Source organism: Hyperoodon ampullatus, assembly GCF_949752795.1.
Source record: "Hyperoodon ampullatus genome assembly, chromosome: 11".
NCBI classification, from domain to species: Eukaryota; Metazoa; Chordata; class Mammalia; order Artiodactyla; family Ziphiidae; genus Hyperoodon; species Hyperoodon ampullatus.
In genome coordinates this window covers 36,300,555-36,321,104 of record NC_136924.1, presented here as the reverse complement: position 1 = coordinate 36,321,104, position 20,550 = coordinate 36,300,555, and the positions used below count along the sequence as shown (strand labels likewise).

Genomic DNA, 20,550 nt, shown 5'->3' with positions numbered 1-20,550 from the left:
GAGGTTACAAGCTGGGAGGAGTTAAGCCTGGAGCTGCTGGGGCCATTTGCCTCCCGGGAATAATGCCTGCCTGGGGTTGAAGCCAGCCCAAGGAAAGCAGAGCCCAGGACAGAGAGGGAGTGATTCCTGATAACACACTCTACAACACAAATCTGGGCATGTCATCACTATGTATGAAAATTGCTGGCATTCTTATCAGTTACAGAAGCTGTGGTTTGTGGACCCCTGGCAGGTTGGGGGAGGTCCCTGGAAGGACTACAGAAGGTCCATGAACCTTATGGAATTGCTGTAAAGTATGCAAGTATGATGCCATGAATTTTTCTGGGAAGAAGATCCACACAAGTGTCTGTGGCCCCAAAGAGTGTCAAGAGCTGGTGGGTCACACTTGAGTGCACACCCCGCAAGATCCTGTGATTTCTGTGAACCCTGCCTACCTCTCTAGCCTCATCTTCCTCTCTCCCTCCCTCTGTCCCCAGTGTGTGCACCCTATGTCTAGCAATATCAAATTATTTAAAGTTCCATAAAGCTACCATGGGATTTCACACCTCCATGCTTTTTTACTCATGCTGTTCCCTCTTTCCAGAACACTCTTCTACCTCTTTTGTGCCTGACAAACCTCTATTCAGCCACCACAGCTCAGTTAAGGATCTGCTTTCTCTCTGTGAAGACTTCCCATACCCTTTCTAACCCCATCTCTCTCTCTTCTGTTCCGGGCAACCTCAGCACCTCTGACCTAAGATGTACAGTTGTGCCATGTACAGTTGTGCAGGTTGCACAACCTTGGAGGCACCATTTACATCAACATCCAATCTTCTTCTAACCCTAGTGTGTAGTCATCTGTTTACCCTCCTGTCTCTTCCACTTGGCTCTAACCTCCTGGGGGCAGGGCCTGTGACTGTGTCACCTCAGTGTTCTTGGAACCCAGCAGGTCCTGGCCCAGAGCAGAGGCTCAGCCAACATTTATTGAATGACTGCTTGTGAATGAATTATGTGCTAAGTCATAGGGAGGGAGTGGAATATTGGAGAGGGGAGGATGGAAGGATGGTGACAAGGAGAACAGTGGCCCTGTCCAGATTTTTATTTATTCCAGGGGTGATGGCTGAGGTAGTTTTTTTTTTTGCGGTACGCAGGCCTCTCACTGTTGTGGCCTCTCCCATTGCGGAGCACAGGCTCCGGACGTGCAGGCTCAGCGGCCAAGGCTCACGGGCCCAGCCGCTCCACGGCATGTGGGATCTTCCCGGACCAGGGCACGAACCCGTGTCCCCTACATCGGCAGGCGGACTCTCAACCACTGCGCCACCAGGGAAGCCCCTGAGGTAGTTATTAATGAGTGTAGTTATTTGGGATTTGCATCACGAGCTCTGTATGGAGTGATTTCCAATCAATAATTAATGCCCACCCCATCCTCCCTCCCCACAAAACTAGGTCAGCCTCCTCTTGGGAAAGGCAGTGGGGCTCCTTTGCAAGCTCCTGCTCTCCAATTGAGAGCAAGCCAGGGTGAGTGAAGGCTCAATAGCCCACCTTGCCACATCTGCCCCCCCCACTGCAGGGTAGCCAGGGGGTGTGCAGAAGAGGGAAGTGAGAAAACAGAGCAAGCACCCTGCAATCCATCCAAATGTTAAGTCAGTTGCAGGCCTTTCTGATGCCCCATCATTCATTCACTCATCAAACACTTATAAATACTGTTGCATACCAGGCACAGTGCTGGGCACATGGGGAAACCAAAATCCTCATTTTTTTACACCCTCATTTTTTACCCCTGCTGGTAGAGCTTGCAGTCTACCAGCAGGGGGTCAGGGGACCACAGTGTTGGGGAAACGGACCATGCCTGGGCAGTGAGGGCAGCTCCAGGCACATTCCTGGAGGGGCTGACTCGAGCTGGGCCCTGCAGGATGCCAGGAGCCGTGGCAAAGGCACAGAGGGGTGACCATTCAGAGAGGGCATCCAGACTGTGTTTGGGGGTCTAAGGAGAGCGGGGCTCTCTGTTAGGTGGCTGGTCAGGGTGGTCCATGGGCAGATTTCTAAACAGGCCGAGCGCTTGATCAGCTCTGGGCTTTAAAGGGGAAGGAGTAATCCTGGAGGACAGGACAGAGGCGGGAGGCAAGCATGGAGGGCCAGGTGGCAGCTGTGAGAAGGGGTGAGATCAGAAAGGCCTGGAGGAGGCAGCTCCGTATCATCCCAGCCCCGCTTCTCCATGCCTGCTCCCTGGGCCCAGCCTGTGTTGCTCAATTAATTACATTTCTCAGTTCTCCAGGACATTGAAATTCTGAAACGCTCCTGAGAACCTGCCAGGCTGGCTTCCCTGAATGGCAGCCCGGTCCCTCCTCCCCTCCTGCCACCCTCTGCTGAGCTGGGCCGCAGCTCACTTCACAGCCCCCCTGGGGCCCGGGGAGTCCCAGGGCCACAGAGCCACCACATAATTAGCTAATTAGGGACTCCGAACGAGTTCATCACTTCCGCACCAGGAAACAGGGGCCATGCGATTAGGGAGCCAGGGAGGACCCCGTGAGAGCCCAGCTAATCCTCCTTCTATGCCCACGGTCAAGTAAGTAATTAGCTAAGGCAAATCCGATCGTTCCACTCTGCCCTCATTTCCCCTGGCACTGTGTACAGGAGACAGAGAGAGACAGACAGAAAGTGAAACAGAGAGAGAACTGTAGACAGAACAGAGATGGAGAGAAAGAGAGACAGAGAGAGACTGTCTTTAAGACCCATCATCGCCTGCCTCGGACCATCCTTCCTGCTCGTCTGCGTCCAAACCGTCCCCCAGCCAAAGCCTCCTCCTCCAGGCAGTCTTTTCTGATTCTCACTCCCAGATACTTAGGAAGGCTTCCTGCATCTAGTTCCCCCATGGCTCTCCTTTTTCCTCTCTCAGGATGAGCTTACCTGCTTCTGCTCTCTCAGTGTGACTTTTCAGGCCTTCAGCCTGGGGTGGGGACCAGGTGTGCCTTGGTGAGGTCAGGCTGCAGGCGACCCATGAGCGTGGTTGAGGGCCCTGCTTCCCTAGTTAAGAAGGGAAAGAGGACCCCGGAGTCCTCCGAACATTCAATGTAGCCCCTACCCTGATGAGCACCCAGGGCATCAACCCACAACAGGACATCTGGGTCCCAGTCCTGGCTGGGCATCCTTGAAACAGAGTTTGCCCTCTCTTGGCCCCAGCGGCCTCATCTACAGAAGAGGACGGTGGTTCCTGTCCAGCCTCAGGAACACCCCAAGGCCAGGACACCTCAGAGTGGGGTGCCCCCAAAGTTAGAAGCCTCCAGCAGCCCAGCCACCCCCGTGGGGAAAGTGTAAATCCTCATCCCAACTGCCTCCCATCCCCCCCTCACAGGCCCCAACAACCGGGCTCCAGTCTAGCTCCCAAGTCTCACTCCCCATGCCCTCCACGCCACACCTGAACCTGCTGCTCCAGCCAGACAGCAGATGCGCCCGGCACCCTGACTCCCCACCTCTGCACACACTCTGCCCCCACTCACACCGCCCCGCACTCTCTGCCACAAGGGTTCCTTTGCTATTGTGCTGCCAGGGGCAATGCCAGGTGCACTTCCCACGGCAGGACGGGGTCCATGCTGGAGCCAGACTGACCCACTTCCAGTCCCTGGAAAGCCCAGGTTCTGGGTCACCACCGGGCCCTCAAAGTTGCCCAGAAGTCCATCTCTCCTCCATTTTTAAAGCTCAGCTGTGTGGTCGCCTCTTCTGGTCCCCAGGCTGAGCTCGTGCTCCTGCAATGAGCTGCCACAGCCCCATCCTCCCTCCATCACAGCACTTGGTACACTGTCGGCCTTCATCACAGCTCTGCCCTCCTCTCCCCACCGGAAACCAGGAGGGCAAGGCCCACCAGGGGTGTTCTGCATCCTCCAACCCAGCCCAGGGCCTGGCACAGAGTGGCCCCTCCGAGGAGGGCAGCTTGAACGAATGTAGGAGTGATGGCTGAGTGGATGGATCTGTTCAACAAATGTTTAGTGAGGGCCTACTACGTGCCAGGCACTGTTTTAAGCTCTAAGGATACATCAGTTTAAAAAAACACACAAAAGGGACTTCCCTGGAAGTCCAGTGGTTAAGACTCTTAGCTTCCACTGCGGGGGGCAAGGGTTCCATCCCTGATCCGGGAACTAGGACCCCGCATACCACGCAGCACGGCCTAAACCACAGAAACACACACACACACACACACACACACCCCCCAAATCCCCTGCCCTTGTGAAGCACACATTCTAGGTAGGGGTAGGGAGAGACAGAGAAACAGCAAACATAATAAGTAAGTACATTTCCTCATTTGTTGGGTGGTAAGTGCTACGAACACAAAAACTAGAATAGGGGAGGAGATGGAGAGGGCCAGGCTGGGGCCGGGGGTCAGGCTGGTATAAAATGGGGGCCAGGAAAGGCCACTCCAGCAAGATGCGTAGAGCAACTGTGTGCACAGCTCTGGGAAGAGCTCTCCAGGCAGAGGGAACAGCCAGGGCAAAGACGGGAGGGAAACGGGGCTGCCTGCAGGTGAATGTGAAACTCCGGCTTCAACTCACTCTGAGTGTTGTGGGCAGAAGAGAGACATGGTCTCCCAGCTGCTGGGGAGAAAATGGACGGTGTGGGCCAGGGAGGAAGAAGGAGCCCCATGAGGAGCCCCAGCCTGCAGGATGGTCTACAAACACACCTGTGTGACCCTGGCACATGTGGACGCATCTCTGGAAAGGGTACCGGGCCTGTGGGCTGCATGGCCAAGAGGGTGACAGTGGCCGCACGGTGGCTGCTTCCTGAGGGGAGCCCCTGGGACAGAAATGGGGAGCACTGAGGGGGCGCCCAGGAAAGATGCGGCCCCTGCCCAGTGCCCTCCCTGCTGAGATTGCCTGGGCCAGACGCTGGGCTTCCTCCGTGACTCTCCAGCGTGGGGACCAGGGCCTTCCGTCCGCCTGCTCCTCTCCACCCTGCCTGGCCCGGCCCAGCCATCGCTCGCCTGCCATCCTGATAATGCACATGTGGCTGGTCCAGATGACATGGCAGTGGAGGGGGTCGTGGCTGGGTTCAGGAGACATCTTGAAGGTTGAGCCAAGGGGTGGGATGTGGATGCAGGCGGTAGAGAGGAACCCAGGCATCTCCGAGGTTGGGGGCCTGAGGCTAGAGGCACGGAGCAGCCCTCAGTAAAGACGGGGGTCCGCGGGGATGGGTGGAGTCTGGGGTGCGTGGTGTACACCCATGTGAAGTCGCTTTGTAAGATCTCAGGGTCTGGGGTTCAGGAGAGAGGAGTATGGCCTGGAGCGTCACGTGGGTGGCATCAGGGTAGAAATGGCCTCTAGGTGGCATTTAAAGCCAGGAGCTGGGGGAGATGGATGACAGGTGGGCAAACTGATGGAGCTGCTCAAGCTTTTCACCGCTTCTCGCCAGGGACCCCCAGACCAGACCCTCTGCCCTAAGGAAAGCTGGGCAGCAGCGAGGCAGAGGGCCCTGGTGGCAGTAGGGGGCCAGGAGGAAGACGGGGGTGTGCTTCCTGACAGGCATCTCCCCTGGGGGTCCGGGGTGCGCTCTGCAGACAGGAACTGTCAGCCCACATTAGCGGGGCCACTCTGCCAGGCCAGCTCAAGTAGAAAGAGCCGAACTCGCACCAGCCTCTGCCAGGCGCACAGCCCGCAGCCAGAAGGAGGGGAGCCAGGCCCGGGGCAAGGGGCGCCGAGGCTGTGCTTGGCCTGGGGGCTCCCCTTTCTGCCTGGTCTGGCCAGGTCAGCGGAGGGCGCTGAGCAGCCAGGAGAGGCCGTGTGCTGCTTCTGCCGTGGCCAGCGCCAACTAATCAGGGGCACAGTGGGTACCGGGAGGCCGGGCCAGGCAGCATACGGCTGGGCTGCCGAGGACACAGCTACTGGCCCCAGCCCAGCCTGGGAGGGGCCTGTGGGCTGAAGAGGGCCCTCAGTGCCCACTCCTGAGATAAGAAACAATCCCCAGGCAAGGAGTCTGCAGCCCTGCACCCTCCACCTCAGGGGAGGCCTTGGTTTCCTCCCCAAGGCTGTCAGGGCTCACTCCCTAGAGGGTGGGCCTGGTCCTGTGCCACTGAAGTCCCCCCCCACTGGGGCCCCTGCTGCCCTCCTACTCATTCTTCAAACGTCGGGTGCCCCCTCCTCTCTGAAGCCTCCTCAAAGTACGTCGTTGGTGGCCCTCCCCCTCGGCCCTGATGCTTCCATTAGAGCACACGTCCCCCGGCCCAGAGCTTCTGGCTTGAGTGTCTGCCTACGGAGACGGGGCTGCATCTGAGTCTTCTCTATGACCCCACAGCTGACCCAAGGCCTGGCCCCATTGCCCCTTAGTGGATGCTACTGTGGATGAACGGATGCTTGGATGAATGGGTGAATGAATGCATACACAGTGCCTCTCTCCCTTAATCTTGTGTCCTGTCCACGAATCACTCCTTCCTGATTTGTAGAATAGAACTTGACCCCGGCGGAGGAGGTGGCAGTAGGGGGGGCTACCTTCACCCCACCCCCACCCCAAGCATCTCTCCTCTCACAGTCCTGGCTGCTCTTTACCGTTCCCGAGCCAGGTTCTCATCAGATGTTCTGGCCAGATGCTCTCCCGCCCACCCTCACCTCTTCTGAAAGGCAGCAGCCCTGGGGAAATTGGGGCCCTCCACTGCCTCTTCTCTCTTCTTTCCCCACCTTCCTCCTCCCCTCCCTTCCTTCCTTGGGGGCTGCCAGACCTTTCTTCCTCAGGGAAGCTGGGAGACCCTTGTGGGATCCAAGGACAGACAGTCTGAAGTCCAAGGTCCTGCACCCCAAGTCCCATTAAACACACGTACAGAGTGGAAGTGCTGAGATTCTCATGCAAGCTCTGTTTCAAGGTCCCCCGGCCCCACTGCCAATAGATGCGGAGTATGAGACCCCCACGTGATCAACGTACGGTGTTTGCACCTTCACTGGGCACCTTCTAGGAGCAGATGTCATAAGGATGTTTTGCTGCCCCACAGTCTAGCGAGGAAGGGCTGGGACCCCATTTTATGGATGGAGAAACTGAGGTCCGAGAGGTGGAGCCACTGGCCAAGATCCCAGGCACTAACCCTGGTCTAACTGCTCTGGATGCAGCAGTCTGTAGCCCAAACACTGGGACCCTCCCTCTGTGAAAAGGGCAGGGATGGGGCAGTTCACAGGGCACATGTTCTACACCTGGCACTGCAGACTAACCCACATGAAGGTGCTGTGTGCCATCCCCCTTGTGCAGACAGGGGTCCGAAACAAGAGAAGAATCTTTCCCCAGGTCCTGCAGCTAATTAACACAGGACCAAGCTTTGAATGCTGGCAGGGTGACTCAGACACCATGCTCTGCACTAACCATTGCGCCATCTTTCTTCCTGCCCTGACTCATCCCCCTCAGGCTGCTTGGGGCCTGGCACCACGAGAACTCTGCATCCTGACAGTGAAAGGCGTTCAGAGGTCTGGGGCACACCAAACTTGGGGGTAGATGGGAAGAGAAGGGGCCTTGAGGGCATTACTTCAACCCACAGGGCCTTTCTACTTTGACCTTGGATGTGGGCAGGGGTCTTTCCTGATGCCCTGCAGATGGAGTGGGAGGCTGAGATGCCTACACACTAAAAGGAAAGGAAGGAGGTTGTGAAAAGGAGCAAAAAGCTCTGGCCAGCTGTGTGGTCTTGGTCAGGTTAGTCAACCTCTCTCTGACTCAGTTTCCCCATCTGTAAAGTGGGCATCACAATGGTACCAACATCCTAGGGCTGTTATGAAGGTGAAATGATACAGCCCATGATAAATTTCAGCCATTTATCATTATTAGGAAATCCCTAGAAGATGTGGAATGCTCACCTCCCACCTCCCCATGACATGCAGTCTTCTGCCCAGCCCCACTGTTCCCAAGACAGCTCCTGCTCTCCACCTTGGCACATGCAATTCCACTCCGTCTGCAGGGACCACCCTCCCCAGCCCTCTGTGTCCTTGTTGAGCATCTTCCAAAACCAGCCTCTGCGAAGAGGTCCTGATGCCCCCACCTTCCACCCGCAATGCTCCCAGCACCTTCTTCATAATAGTAGCACCTGTTGGCCACTTACTGCATACAAGGCTCCATGCTAAGCTCTCTACACACATGAGGGCATTTCATCCTTACAAAATCATATGGAAATTGCTATTATTAACCCCATCTTATCGTTGGAGAAATAGAGGCCCAGCATCCCACAACGGGCAGGTGAAAGGACTAGAACCGGGGCCTGTCAGCACAGAGTAAGTCTCCAGTCCTGCCTGCAGCTGGGGCCGGACAGGAGCCTCACCCACAGCACTGTCAGCTCTGCCTCCCTGTCCCTGGGCCCTGCCCAGCCCAGCCGCATCCCAGAGGCCCCTGCACAGAGGTGGCTTCTTGCTGACCCAGGGGTTGTTAGTTGGACTGAGCTCCAGGAAGGGGGCAGGGGCCCAGGAGAGGCTCAGCATCCCCAGCAGCTACCCCCAAGCTCCCCAGGCCTCCCTCCCAACCCCCTCCACAGACTGGGCAGGTGTGTGCAGTGGCAGGGTGCAGATGTGGGCCAGCAGCTCAGACTCAGCCGGCTCAGGCTTTAGCAGTAACTGCCCTAGTTTCTTACTGGAGAAAAAAGCACTTTTCATATTTAAATGGCTTGGCCAATGGGCTTTGGGAGGCACTGCAGCTGATTGAGGGGTGTATAGGCTGGGTGAGGCCTGGAGTCCGCTGGTGCCAGCAGGGGGCACTTTCAGAGATAATCCAGCCCCATCTTGCCAAGGCCCAGAAAGGGATAGCAACTTATGAAAGGTCACATAGCGAGGAACCAGAACCCAGCCTCCTGACTGGCAGTCTAGTGCTTCTTCCCTCCCTCCCTAACCTTCTCCCATGCACTATCTCCTGCCCTTTATCCACCAATGGTTCAGTGGCCAGGACAGACCTGGCAGGAGTAGGGTGGAGGGACGTATTTTTAACGAGTTTCTGTAAAGAGCATCACGACTCCCAGGTGCCCCAACCATCCTGGACAAAGTCAGAACCACACATCTAATCAGTCCCTCCTCCTCCTTTGTGCAAATAGGGAAACTGAGGCCCAGAGACAGCCAGGGGCTTCCCAGGTCACACAGCAGACTCCCCGCAGAGCTAAGAAGCAGAAATTACATCCCCTGACAAACCAACTGAGTCTTCCTGGTTGGTCGTGTTTTTAAACTACTTTTTAAACTATAGGCAGCCACCCCCCCTCTCCACAGCTTTGCAATTAATAAACCATAATTTCACTTTGCCTAGTCCCAGTTCTCTAGCCTGCCATCTAGTGGCCAAAGTGAAAGCTACAGGCTATTGTTGAAGGAGTCCCATGGCAGAAGCGGCTCAAAAGATAAATAAATGGGAGGACCTGGAATGTCCATGGAAACATCTAGGAAAAAAGAAGGCAACCAACCAAACTTCTCAAAGAGACACTTCTAAGACTCTGTGCCCGCCCCACCCCCCATGCCACTCATTCCCCAGTGACCCTGGGCAGAACTCCTGGCACCTGGGAAGGACGCTGCCCCTTCTGTAGATGAGGGTCTGGATCAGAGGACCTGCTCCAACAGCCTGAGGCTCCTGTTAATCAAGCTGTTCATGAAGATGGACTTATCTTAAGGTCCCTTTCCAGGGGGGCGCATCGGTTATATTTTGGATCCTGGAGCGTTGTGCTTCCAGGTTCTGAGAAAGCAAGTTTTGAGATTCACTTGTCAGCTGAGACGCGGAATCAGCTCAGAGTGGAAACAGAACTGCCCACCTCAGGCCACCCTGGGCCTTCCAGCGAAGCCTATTAGAAGGAGAGAGGCCCCTAAGGAAAGACCCGAACTCCTCTCTGGGCCCTTGGGGCTACCCAGCCTCCAAAATCGGAACCTCCAGGAGCGCAGGGTCCAACCCCGCCCTTCTCCAGAGAAGTGAACAGACTGGCTCTGAGGACCTGGAAGTGACCCCTACAGCCAGGAGCTGCAGATGAGCTCCTCACGCGGGCAGCGAGAGAGGGCGAAAAGGGCAGGGAGGAGAGGAACATGGGCCCACACCCCGCACACGTGCACACACATATACATACAGCACATGGTCTCTCATAGATACAGAGACCCTCACACCCACACGCACAAGTGTACAGAAACCCACCCAGAGAGAGAGGCCCATACCCTGTGTGTCTATCCTGTCTGCCCCCCACCCAGACCATCTCTTCTGAAATGTCCTGTCACATCGCTGCTCCCATGCCTGTCAGATCCCGAGACCTGACGGGGGGTGCAGAATGCAGGATCGTGTACAAACGCCCCTGTGTGACCCCGACACATGCACCTGCATCTCTGGAAAGGGTACCGGGCCTGTGGGCTGCATGGCTAGGAGCGTGACAGTGGCCACACGGTGGCTGCTTCTTGAGGGCAACCCCTGCCTTCCCCTGGAGCAGAAATGGGGAGCACTGAGGGGGCGCCCAGGAAAGATGCGGCCCCTACCCGGTGCCTTCCCTGCTGAGGTTGCCCAGGCCAGACGCTGGGCTTCCTCCGTGACTCTCCAGGGTGGGGACCAGGGCTTCTGCCCACCTGCTCCTCTCCACCCTGCCTGGCCTGGCCACGGCTCACCCACATTACCAGAGCAGTCCTCTGTGTCCACTCCTTCACTTCTGCCAGGCGTTTCTAAAACACTCCCTTGCCAGGTCAATCCCCACGCTCCACTGGGTCTCAGCTCAGGCTCCACCTCAGGCCCCCAGAGCCCCCCACTCTGCCCCTCCCTGCACCCCCATAAGCTCCACATGCCCGGCACCCCTCCGTCTGAGCACTGACTGCACAGAACAGCTACTCGATAAACTTGGCCAGCGGGTCCACTTCACACCTATTTACTGAGCACTTTCCACACACCAGGCATAGTTCTGGGCGCTGAGGGAACAAAGTCTGCCTTGTGGTCAGTTTCCCAGTAGGAGGTGGTGCCTGAGAGAGAGGAACATGCACCCCTGGGCAAGGTGGGCTGGTTAGAAACAGGCTTCAGTTTAGTCCCTGCCATTAACCTGCTGTGTGACCTTGGGCCGGTCATGGCCCTCTCTGGGTCTCATTCTCCACATTTGTTAAAAGGGGTAAAGATGGTTTTGAACAAGTTAATCTTTAAGGAGACTTCTAGGCTTGGTGGCAAGTGGGAAGGACAGAGACAGTCTGCCACCTAGGATGGCCTCTCTGGATGTCCCTTCCCTGCCCCCGAGGGAGTCTCCCCAGGACAGTGGGAGGGGCAAAGGTGATACAGCTGAACTGCTCCTCCCCACCCTCTCCCACAGCTTTGGTTCTCACTCACCCCCAGCCCCACCCCCATCTCTCAACCCCTCCCTCAGGACCTTCGCAGCAACTCTCAGGGGCCCCTGGAGTTTCCCATCACATCAAGGCTCATGTGTGGGGAGGTGACCTTGTATCTGCGACCTTGAGACCCCAGAACTCCAGGACCCCCTATGTAATTCACCCAACCTGTGCCAACCTGCCCTCCCAGGTCACCTTGCTCCACAAATATCCCAGAGCACAGCCTCCACTGCCCAGCCAGGCCTGTCCAGGCTGACCAACACGCTCTGCAAGCCCAGAGTCAGGCTGGCCCCGCAGGCACTCACAGCGGACGGCTGTAGAGAGGTGGGCAGGGCGAGTGGCAGGGACCCCCAAGGCCCCAAGCCTGGGTATTGGCAGAGTGGGGTCAGTGGTGACTGTGGAGAATGAGGTGCCATCAGCCCTCTCACCTTCTGCAGATTGGGAAACTGAGGCTCAGGTAGGGAAGAGACGCAAGGGGTCAGACAGAGCCAGGGAAAGAGCTGGGCTTAGGACAGACATAACTCTACTCAGATCCCTGCCTTGCCCCTGAATTGCTGTGTGACCTTATGCAAGCCACTTAACCTCTCTGAGCCTCACATAGGTTGTTCAGAGGGTTAAGTCAGCCAGCGGCATGTCAAGAGCCTGGCACACAGGAGGTGAGTAGATGCTCATAAAAGTTCCTGACCTTCCCCATCAGGGCTGAAGCCCCCTGCAGGCAGGGCCCTCCCCCTCTCCTTCCCTAGATCCCCATCCCATTCCAGACACAGGGCAGTGGAAAGAGTCAGGAGACCTCCTGGGCAAGTAACCTCAAGTCTCCAAGTCTCAGTTCCTTCATCTCAGTTTTTCATGAGACTAACCCACCTCCCGCCAGGGGGACGGTAAGGCTCCGAAGAAATCACAGAGATGAAAAGCTTTGAAAGCTGTATGATTCTGGGCAGGTGTCAGGGTTTTTTGTTATCAGATAAACTCTCGATACTAGATGGGCCGACAGATGGATGGGCAGCCGGTCAGATGGGGGAGCGGGTGGATGGACCTGTGGGGGATGAACCTATGGAGGGGGTGAGTGGGTGGGTCGGGAGCTCGAGCTCCAAGTCAGCACAAGTGGGGGGTCTGGGAGCCCCTCCCCAGTGGAATGCTGCTTGACGCCCTCCCTCAAACCAAGCAGCTTCTTTTCACACACCTGCCAACTTGCCAGCCCCCCCACAAGGAACCTTGTCCCCAAAAAGCCAGTACTTGCTGCAGTCCGAGTCCTTTTGGGACCCAGAGGCGCCACGGCCACCTTCCAGCATCTTCAGGCCCAAATAGTGCCCCTTGAACCCCTGGCAGCAGGGCCCACATCTGTCCGGTCACTGAACGATCCCGTGCCCAGCACAGGCCTGGCATGGGGAGATGCCGGTCTGTCTCTGCTGAGTGAGTGAGTGCCCTGGGGCAGGGCAGGGGGCACCAACTCACTGGGCACACGGTTGATGGCTTTGAGGGGCCTCAGGACACGCACGGTGCGGATGGCCGAGAGGTTGATGTTCTGGAGGTCCAGGGAGTACTCGACCATCCTGCGAAGAGAGGGGAGAAGAGTGAGGCCCGGAGCACGGGGACAGCAGGGCCACGGCCGGGCCAGCCACGCCCACGCCTGCCTGGACAGGGTAAGAAAAGTGGTCAGAAACCCGGCTAGGCCCCAGTCAGCCCTCGGCCTTGGGCTGTCTCCTTGGGCCTGTCTCCTTCTCTGTAAGCAGCGCAGGTGACATCCACCTCGTGGACTGCCCTGAGGGTCCCGGTAGATGCGGCCAGGGGCAGAGGGAATGGACGGGCAGAGACCCTGGGGCCCCACTGCATGCCCAGCACTGTGCCAGGCAGCTCCTGCCCCCACTTCCAGGGCAGCCTCTGAAACAGGGAGGATTCGCCCCATTCCTCAGAGGGGAGAACGGAGGAACCGCCGAGAGGCCCCCAGGCTGAGCCCAGGCGGTGACTGGACATCACAGTCACAGCAGCAGCAGCATCTGCGAAGATTTTGCTGAGGGCAGAGGCCGGAGTGGAGACCCAGTCCCTCCATCTCCCCAAGTCCCCAGGGGCCCCCCAAGCCAGTGTTAGACGCCCAGATTTATGAAGAGATGAGGCTGTAAGAGAGGTGACATCACGTGTCCCAGGTCACCCAGCAAACGGGTAGAGGCTCAATCCAGGAGTCACACCAGTTCTGCCCCCCTCCACCGCCTCACACCTATCCCCCACCCCCCAACTCCCAGCTCCACTGCCGGCTCAACGAGGCCAGGCGCAAACTGTACCTGGTCTGCAGGAATAACCCCTCTCTCCTGGGCACGCAAGGCGGCCGGCTCCAGCCTCGCGGGGCCCACTCCCGGCCTTTCTCCCACTGTCCCTTCTGCCTGCAACGCCTCCATCATCTCTGTCCATTGAAACCTTCCTCGGGTTCTGTGCAGATGCCCCTGGAGTCCTGGAAGTTTCTCCACACCTGTGTCCATGTTGAACCAGGCCAGTCTAGGTGCTGACTCAGACCGGCCCCTACCCTCAGGCGTCCGCACTCAGGCAGGGGAGAGATCGAAAAGCAAAGACAGCACTGGAGCCCTCACCACTGCCCTAGTTCTCGTCCTCGGGGCCTCACCAAACAGGTCCCCCTCCCCTTCCAGTCTGCCTCCTCCAGGAGGCCTCCCCAGATCTCCAGGGGAGGCAGATCTCCGGTGTCCCCTCTGTAGTTTCCTGCACGTCCGTCAGACCCTTCCTGCTCAGTTGCTACCTCCCCCACGTTTCCCCCTTTGAAAGACAGGTCCCAGGGGCCTGCAGCCCCAGCCTGACCCCAGACATCCCAGTCACCGGACCTGGGCCCGCCACCCTGGGACTCCGGCACTGCCGCCAGCTCCACCTGTCACCACCATCAGCGGGAAGTGAAGGCTGTTCCTACACACCATGCAAACCTGCCCGATTGTTGTGGAGCCATCGCCCCCTCCCGCTGCTTGAAGAGTAATTGAGTGAAAGCTCCGTTTCCCTGAAATGCCTCAATCCATCCCCCAGCTTTCTGGGGCACAGGGTCCGGCTCCCATGCTTGTGTGCTCTCTCTCTCTCTCTCTCCTTTTTCACACACACACACACACACACACATACACACACACACAAATGCAACACAGAGTCAAACGCCTGCACACAACCATTGGTGCGCACACACATACACAGTCACTCCTTGGGCACCCTCATCCACATTCACTCCTACCAGGGCCCAAATTCAGATGAAGGGACATGACAAAAAAAGTGACAGAGAGGGCTTCCCTGGTGGCGCAGTGGTTGAGAGTCCGCCTGCCGATGCAGGGGACACGGGTTCGTGCCCCGGTCCGGGAAGATCCCACATGCCGCGGAGCGGCTGGGCCCGTGAGCCATGGCCGCTGAGCCTGCGCATCCGGAGCCTGTGCTCCGCAGTGGGAGAAGCCACAACAGTGAGAGGCCCGCGTACCACAAACACACAAAAAAGTGACAGAGACCTAAGAATTGGAGACAGAGACCAGGGGTCCCGAGGAGGGGGCAGGAGGGGGGGCAGGGGGGGCAGCAGCCAGGCAGAGAGGGTGAGGGCTGAGGTGCCCAGGGGCAGTGGGTGAGCTGGAAAGGGGGCGCCGAGGGTGTGGAGCGGCGTAAGGATTCCGGGTGTGGGTGAGCCAAACTGTCATTTTCGTCTTTGGTAGAAAGAGCTCTCCAGGCAGCCAGGGAGATGTGTGTGATGGAGGCACTGCGGGGGCAGCACACACGGGCACACAAACAGGCTCTCACACTGGCGTGCACATGCGCACGCGCGCACACACACACACACCAGGCCTAGGAGAGCCACCCCATGGCAGGCAGCCCCGCCCCCAGGCCCCAGCCTCTCAAACACAGACCCTGTTCCTTCTCTGCCTGGTTCTCTCCCTCCTGCCAGTGGGCTCGCTTTATGCTTTGCTGGGTGTGCTGGAGGTGGGAGATCCCAGCCCACGCAAGACTGAACCCACCCAGGTACTACGTCCCCGGAGCCCCTGGGCACACCTGCCGAGATCCATCAAATGCCAGCCCAGGATTTCTTCCCATCCCGTGAAGTTTCACCACAGAAATAAATAGATGCTTCACAGACGATGGGTAGACAGAAAAGCGAATGGTTTTTGAGGGCCTCTTGTGTGTGTTACCTGCGTTAACCTGCTCGAGCCCCCTCTACATTTCTCAGATCCCACCTCATCCCTCTCCCTACTGCCCTGAACCAGGCCAGGCCCACGGCTAAGAGCCACACCAGGGCCTGCCTGCTGCAGGAGCCCTCAGGACAATCCTGCCTGGTCCCTTACTCTCCCGTCCCACTCTGCCACACGGGTTCTGTGCCCCTCCATCCCCCCTCAAGGAACCCATAGCCCACCGTCTGGGACTATTGGTTCTTAATTAAGTGAGGGGCACCCACCATGGCCCCTGCCCCAGGACAGGCTGGGAGGCAAGAATGGGAAACTACAGAGGCGCTGTGTAGTCAGGCCCCGTGGCGAGGATTCAGGTTCACCTTCCTTTCTCTAAAATAAGTGGGGCAGGGGGCCGGCCTCTGGGTCCTGAGTGAGATACAACTTATGGCTGGGTGTCACCGAGGCCCACAGTTACCCAGAGTCAGTAAGCTTTAGGGTCTGAACTCCTCCTAGACCCCATCTCATGGGAGGCTGATCTGACTCTTGTCCCCATCTCTGAAGGGGACTAAGCAGTCACAGCCGGGCAGACCCAGAGCAACACAGTGACCCAGTCCCTTCCCTTCACCTCTGACTTGATCCTCTACTACAAAAATTCCCCTAAGAATTAATCAGTTGCAGCCCACCCTCAGGGTCCCCACTGAAAAGCCCTCAAGATAAATTTCTGGGAGAATTTAGTGTCAAGATCTTAGCTCTGAGCTTCCTGGCAGTTGAGTCAAAAGGAGAAATGCGACGAGTCACTAAGTTCTTTTCTTTTCTTTTTTTTTTTAAGTTTTTCATTGGCAAATATATATTCTAGTTTTTTTTTACATCCTTATTGGAGTATAACTGCTTTACAATGGGGTGTTAGTTTCTGCTTTATAACAAAGTGAATCAGCTATATATATATATATATCCCCATATCTCCTACCTCTTGCGTCTCCCTCCCACCCTCCCTATCCCACCCCTCTAGGTGGTCACAAAGCACCGAGCTGATCTCCCTGTGCTATGCAGCTGCTTCCCACTAGCTATCTATTTTACGTTTGGTAGTGTATACATGTCCATGCCACTCTCTCGCTTTGTCACAGCTTACCCTTCCCCCTCCCCGTTTCCTCAAGTCCATTCTCTAGCATGAACGACCTTGGCTTTGGGGGGTTTTTTTGTTTGTTTGTTTTTTGGCTGCACCATGTAGCTGGCGGGATCTCAGCTCCTAAACGTTTCTCCCAGGTCCCAACTCTCTCTTCTATATTTCATGAACCTATCAGGGTGGCGGGGGAGGGTGTCGTGCTGCAGCCGCATCTCCCATCTGGGGGAGCAAGACCAGCTGTAAATGCTTTCAGTGATAAAGAGCAAAGAGCAGGTGTGCAGTGAGGAATCCAGTAGTTCTCATTCCCTGAGGGGAAGAGGATAGAAAGCTGGACATTGGACAAGACCGTGGAGAGAGGGGCTGGGCAAGTAGCCGGGAGGTAGGAACTGCGGGTTTAAGTCTCTGCCCTGGGATCACGCTGTCCTGACGGTGACCGTGCACCGACAAGCCCAACGTGGGACAGTTGCTGACAGCTCCAGCACCCAGCCCTCCCTGCTGACAGCTGCAGCAGCCCCCTGCTTCCTCTCCACACGGCCCATCCTCCGTTAGTCCAAACCTCCTAAAACTCGAATCTAGGGACTTCCTTGGTGGCGCACTGGTTAAGAATCCGCCTGCCAATCCAGGGGACACAGATTCGAGCCCTGGTCCTGGAAGATCCCACGTGCCGCGGAGCAACTAAGCCCGTGCGCCACAACTACTGAGCCCAAGCTCTAGAGCCCACGAGCCACAACTACTGAGCCCTCGTGCCACAACTACTGAAGCCCACGTGCTCTAGAGCCCGTGCTCCACAAGAGAAGCCACCGCAATGAGAAGCCCAGGCACTGCAATGAAGAGTAGCCCCCGCTCGCCGCAGCTAGAGAAAGCCTGTGTGCACCAATGAAGACCCAATGCAACCAAAAAAAAAACCTCGAATCTAGCTGTGTCACTCCTGGCCTTAAACCCTCAGTGGCTCCCCCTTGCCCTTCAAGGCCCTGTAGTCTGGCCTCGGCCCCCTCCCCCCACCCCTTGCCCCTAGTCCATGCACCTCGGGCACCAGGCCAGGCCCACCGAGCTCAGCAAACACGCGATTCTCTGCCCCCTTTGCTTTGCACGTTGCCTGTTCTCCTCGCTCTCATCCTTCAAGATGCCCTCCTCCGTGAAGCCCTGCTCACGCCCTCCCTGCACGGCAGGCTGAATTCAACCCTCTCTGCTCTGGCTCCTTCTACACTCTGTTCACACCTCCTGTCTAGTTTGGGTTCCCCCAAGGCAGACTCAGCCAAGGGCTTGGGAGCAGCAGCTTATTTGGGGGGTGATCCCAGGAGGCAGAGAGAGAGCAGCAGAGAGGGAAAAGCCAGCGAGGGGCTGGTCATGAGCAGGTTACCCTGCAACTGGGCTGCAGTCCCAGCAGGGGCCCTGACGGGCTGTGTGCCTCAGACGTGGACCGGTGAGGGCGGGGCTGCAGCATTATCCATCGCCTGACCGGCTGGAGGCTGGATGCTGACCGGCACCTCTCTCCTCAGACGCACCCCGCTCCAGCCCCGTCACGCAGAGCCGGCCCCCCGGGGAATCTACGCAGCATGAAGAACGCCTGTGACAGAAGCAGCCACCTTCCACCTCCTTCCTCCTCCTCCCCGCTGGATGAAAGCTAAGGGAGCATCCCCCACCTCGAAAAAAAAAAGAGGGTGAAGAGGGCCGCTCTGTGGGTGAATAACCACCCGGCCGACTTCCCTTAGGCCCTAAGTAAGACATCACTTGCAGGAGTGAGAAATTAATCCCTAATTACACAGTTACTTTATGGTGCAGCTTCAGTGCTAAAAGTCTAAAAAAAAAATCAACAACCCCCCCCACTGCCTCCTGCCAGCTCCCAAGTGCCTAATTAGGTAAGTAATTTTGCTTTAAAGCGAGCACTTTCGTCCTGACATCACCCCAGGAGGAGGCTGACTGCACCCAGCTCCCGGGTGGCATGTCATCTGGGGAGAGGGGCTGGGATGTGGCCGTGCTGAGGTGGGGACCGTGCCAGGGTGGGCAGGCAGGGCGGACATCTGCTCTCCAGGGCCCTCCCCATGGATTCCTGCTGAGGTGCCACCCTGCCCCACTGCCAGCTCCCCTGGCTCCCGGGACAGGCCCAGAGACCCAGGTCTGGTCAACCAGTGGACAGCCATTCCCCAGCCACCACGACTGGCTCAGGATGGGCCATGAGGGGCAGCCAGTCCTTGAGCTGGGACTGCAGGGAAGAGGTGCTCTTCCTGGCTAAGCCACCATCAGGAAACCCGGAGGCACTAATGGCCATCTTGCCTCTGTGGTGGCCCGAGAGTTTTGCCAACACAAAGGAAGGCTGAGGCCAGAACTGGAGAGAAGCAGGATCCTGACCATATGGTTCGAGCACTCCCTCCCGCTGCACCCGAATCGAAGAGCTGCCCTTTATTCTTCCCAGGCACATGAGCCAGTACCTGCCCTTTGGGCCTTGGGGGTCATTTGAGTTGGGTTTCTGTCACTGGCAACTCAGAGTCCTGCTGATTCAGAGGGTTTCTGGAGCACTCAGCATGTGCCAAGCACTTCACACCCCTTCCCATGGTGGGATTACGGCGCCCAACGCAGATGAGGAAGCTGAGGCTCAGACAGAGCCCGGGTCACCCAGCTGAGTAGTGAGGGACCCAAGAACTCTGCGTGACCCCTCCCCACCTCATCAGTCATCAGGCCAGGCGTGAGCACCTCCCACAGCTGGCCAGGTGGCCAGTAAGTACCAGGCAACTGGATCAGCAGCACGTGGAGTAGAGCCAACATCCACGGGGGCAGTGCTGCCCCGTGGTTAGAGCACGGAGCCTGGCTTCCAACCACAGCTCTGCTGCTAGTGCACCATGTGACCTTGGGCAAGTCACTGAATTGACCTCATGGGGTTGTGGGGAGGATGAAATGCGTTCACATATGGGTTCAGTGCCTACGACAGGGCCTGGCACAAGAAAGAGCCAGCTATTATTATATCACAGCCTCATGTGCTGCTTCGGTTCACACGGGCCCACGAATCACATGATGCCTGCTTAAACCCTTCCCTGGATCCCACCTCCTGCTGGGGACAGCCCAGGCAGTAAGGGCCTCCGGAAGTTCTCTGACCATGACCGCAGCACTGCCCACCGTTTGCCCTGCAGTCCAGGGACACCCCCCATCTCAGTTTCCCAGAGTGCACCATGCTGTTTCCAGCCGACACGCCTTCGCTCTCGCCAGTGCCTCTACCTGTGGTGCCCTTCCCGGCTGTCCAGATCCCACCCCCGGGCAGAACTGAACTCTCCTGCTCTGTGTCCCACTGTGTCTCTACTAGGGCACCTCTGGCCCTGAGGGGTGCTGTCGTTGCCCCTGTTCCTCAGGGGCTAGCTCAGAGTCCTAGCTGAGTCCCCAGCCCCCGGCCCAGGGCCTGGCTTGGAGGTGGCTCCCTTGTCAGCTTGTCAAACAAATAACTTGAGGGACAAGATCAGAAAAAAAAAAAGAAGCTTGGAGCTGACAAGAAGCACCATAAAATGACTGAGACTTAACATCTTTCCAGGAAATAACCCTCCCAGGAGATGATTCTTGTGTGTTGCTGATAAAAATAGGGTGTTTCCTCAATCTTTACAAGGGACCCACAGGGGCTTTCTTAAAATGTAATGTAAGATGTAGCTGATGGAAAGGCAGCTGAGATGCTGGAAATGGCAGATCATCTGTCAGGAGGCAGTTCTGTGATGACTCAGGCTTGCGTTGCTTGATAACTAGACCACCAGCCTATGCTACTAGGCTGGTACCCAGCACATAGTAGGTGTTCAGTGGAGGCAGAGAGGAAGGAAGTAATGGAAAGAGAGAATTAGGGAGTGATAACATTAACCCTTGACTTTGGCCAGCATGTTATGATTTATGGGTCATTTTTACCCATATATCCTCACACAAATCCTATGAGACCAGAAGAACAGGGTTTCTTTAGCCCGCTGGACAAAGAAACTGATGCACTGAAACCAACTCAGGCCAAGTTCAGAGTAAAGGGGGAACCGAGGGCCACAAAAGAATTTGGGGGCCTCAGCAGTAGGAGACGCTGGACCTTCTCTCGACAAGGCTCCACTCA

At 57.2% G+C, this 20,550-nt stretch overlaps 1 protein-coding gene across 1 annotated transcript in view; it reads right to left on the bottom strand.

Annotated features, from left to right (window-relative positions):
* Positions 1–20,550, bottom strand: part of CACNA1I (calcium voltage-gated channel subunit alpha1 I) — a gene marked incomplete at both ends in the record, with an annotated part of 105,688 nt that overhangs the window by 53,781 nt on the left and 31,357 nt on the right. The window contains one exon of the mRNA XM_079715035.1: positions 12,690–12,787. Coding sequence (XP_079571161.1) covers positions 12,690–12,787 — 98 coding nt within the window. The remainder of the gene's footprint in view (positions 1–12,689; positions 12,788–20,550) is intronic.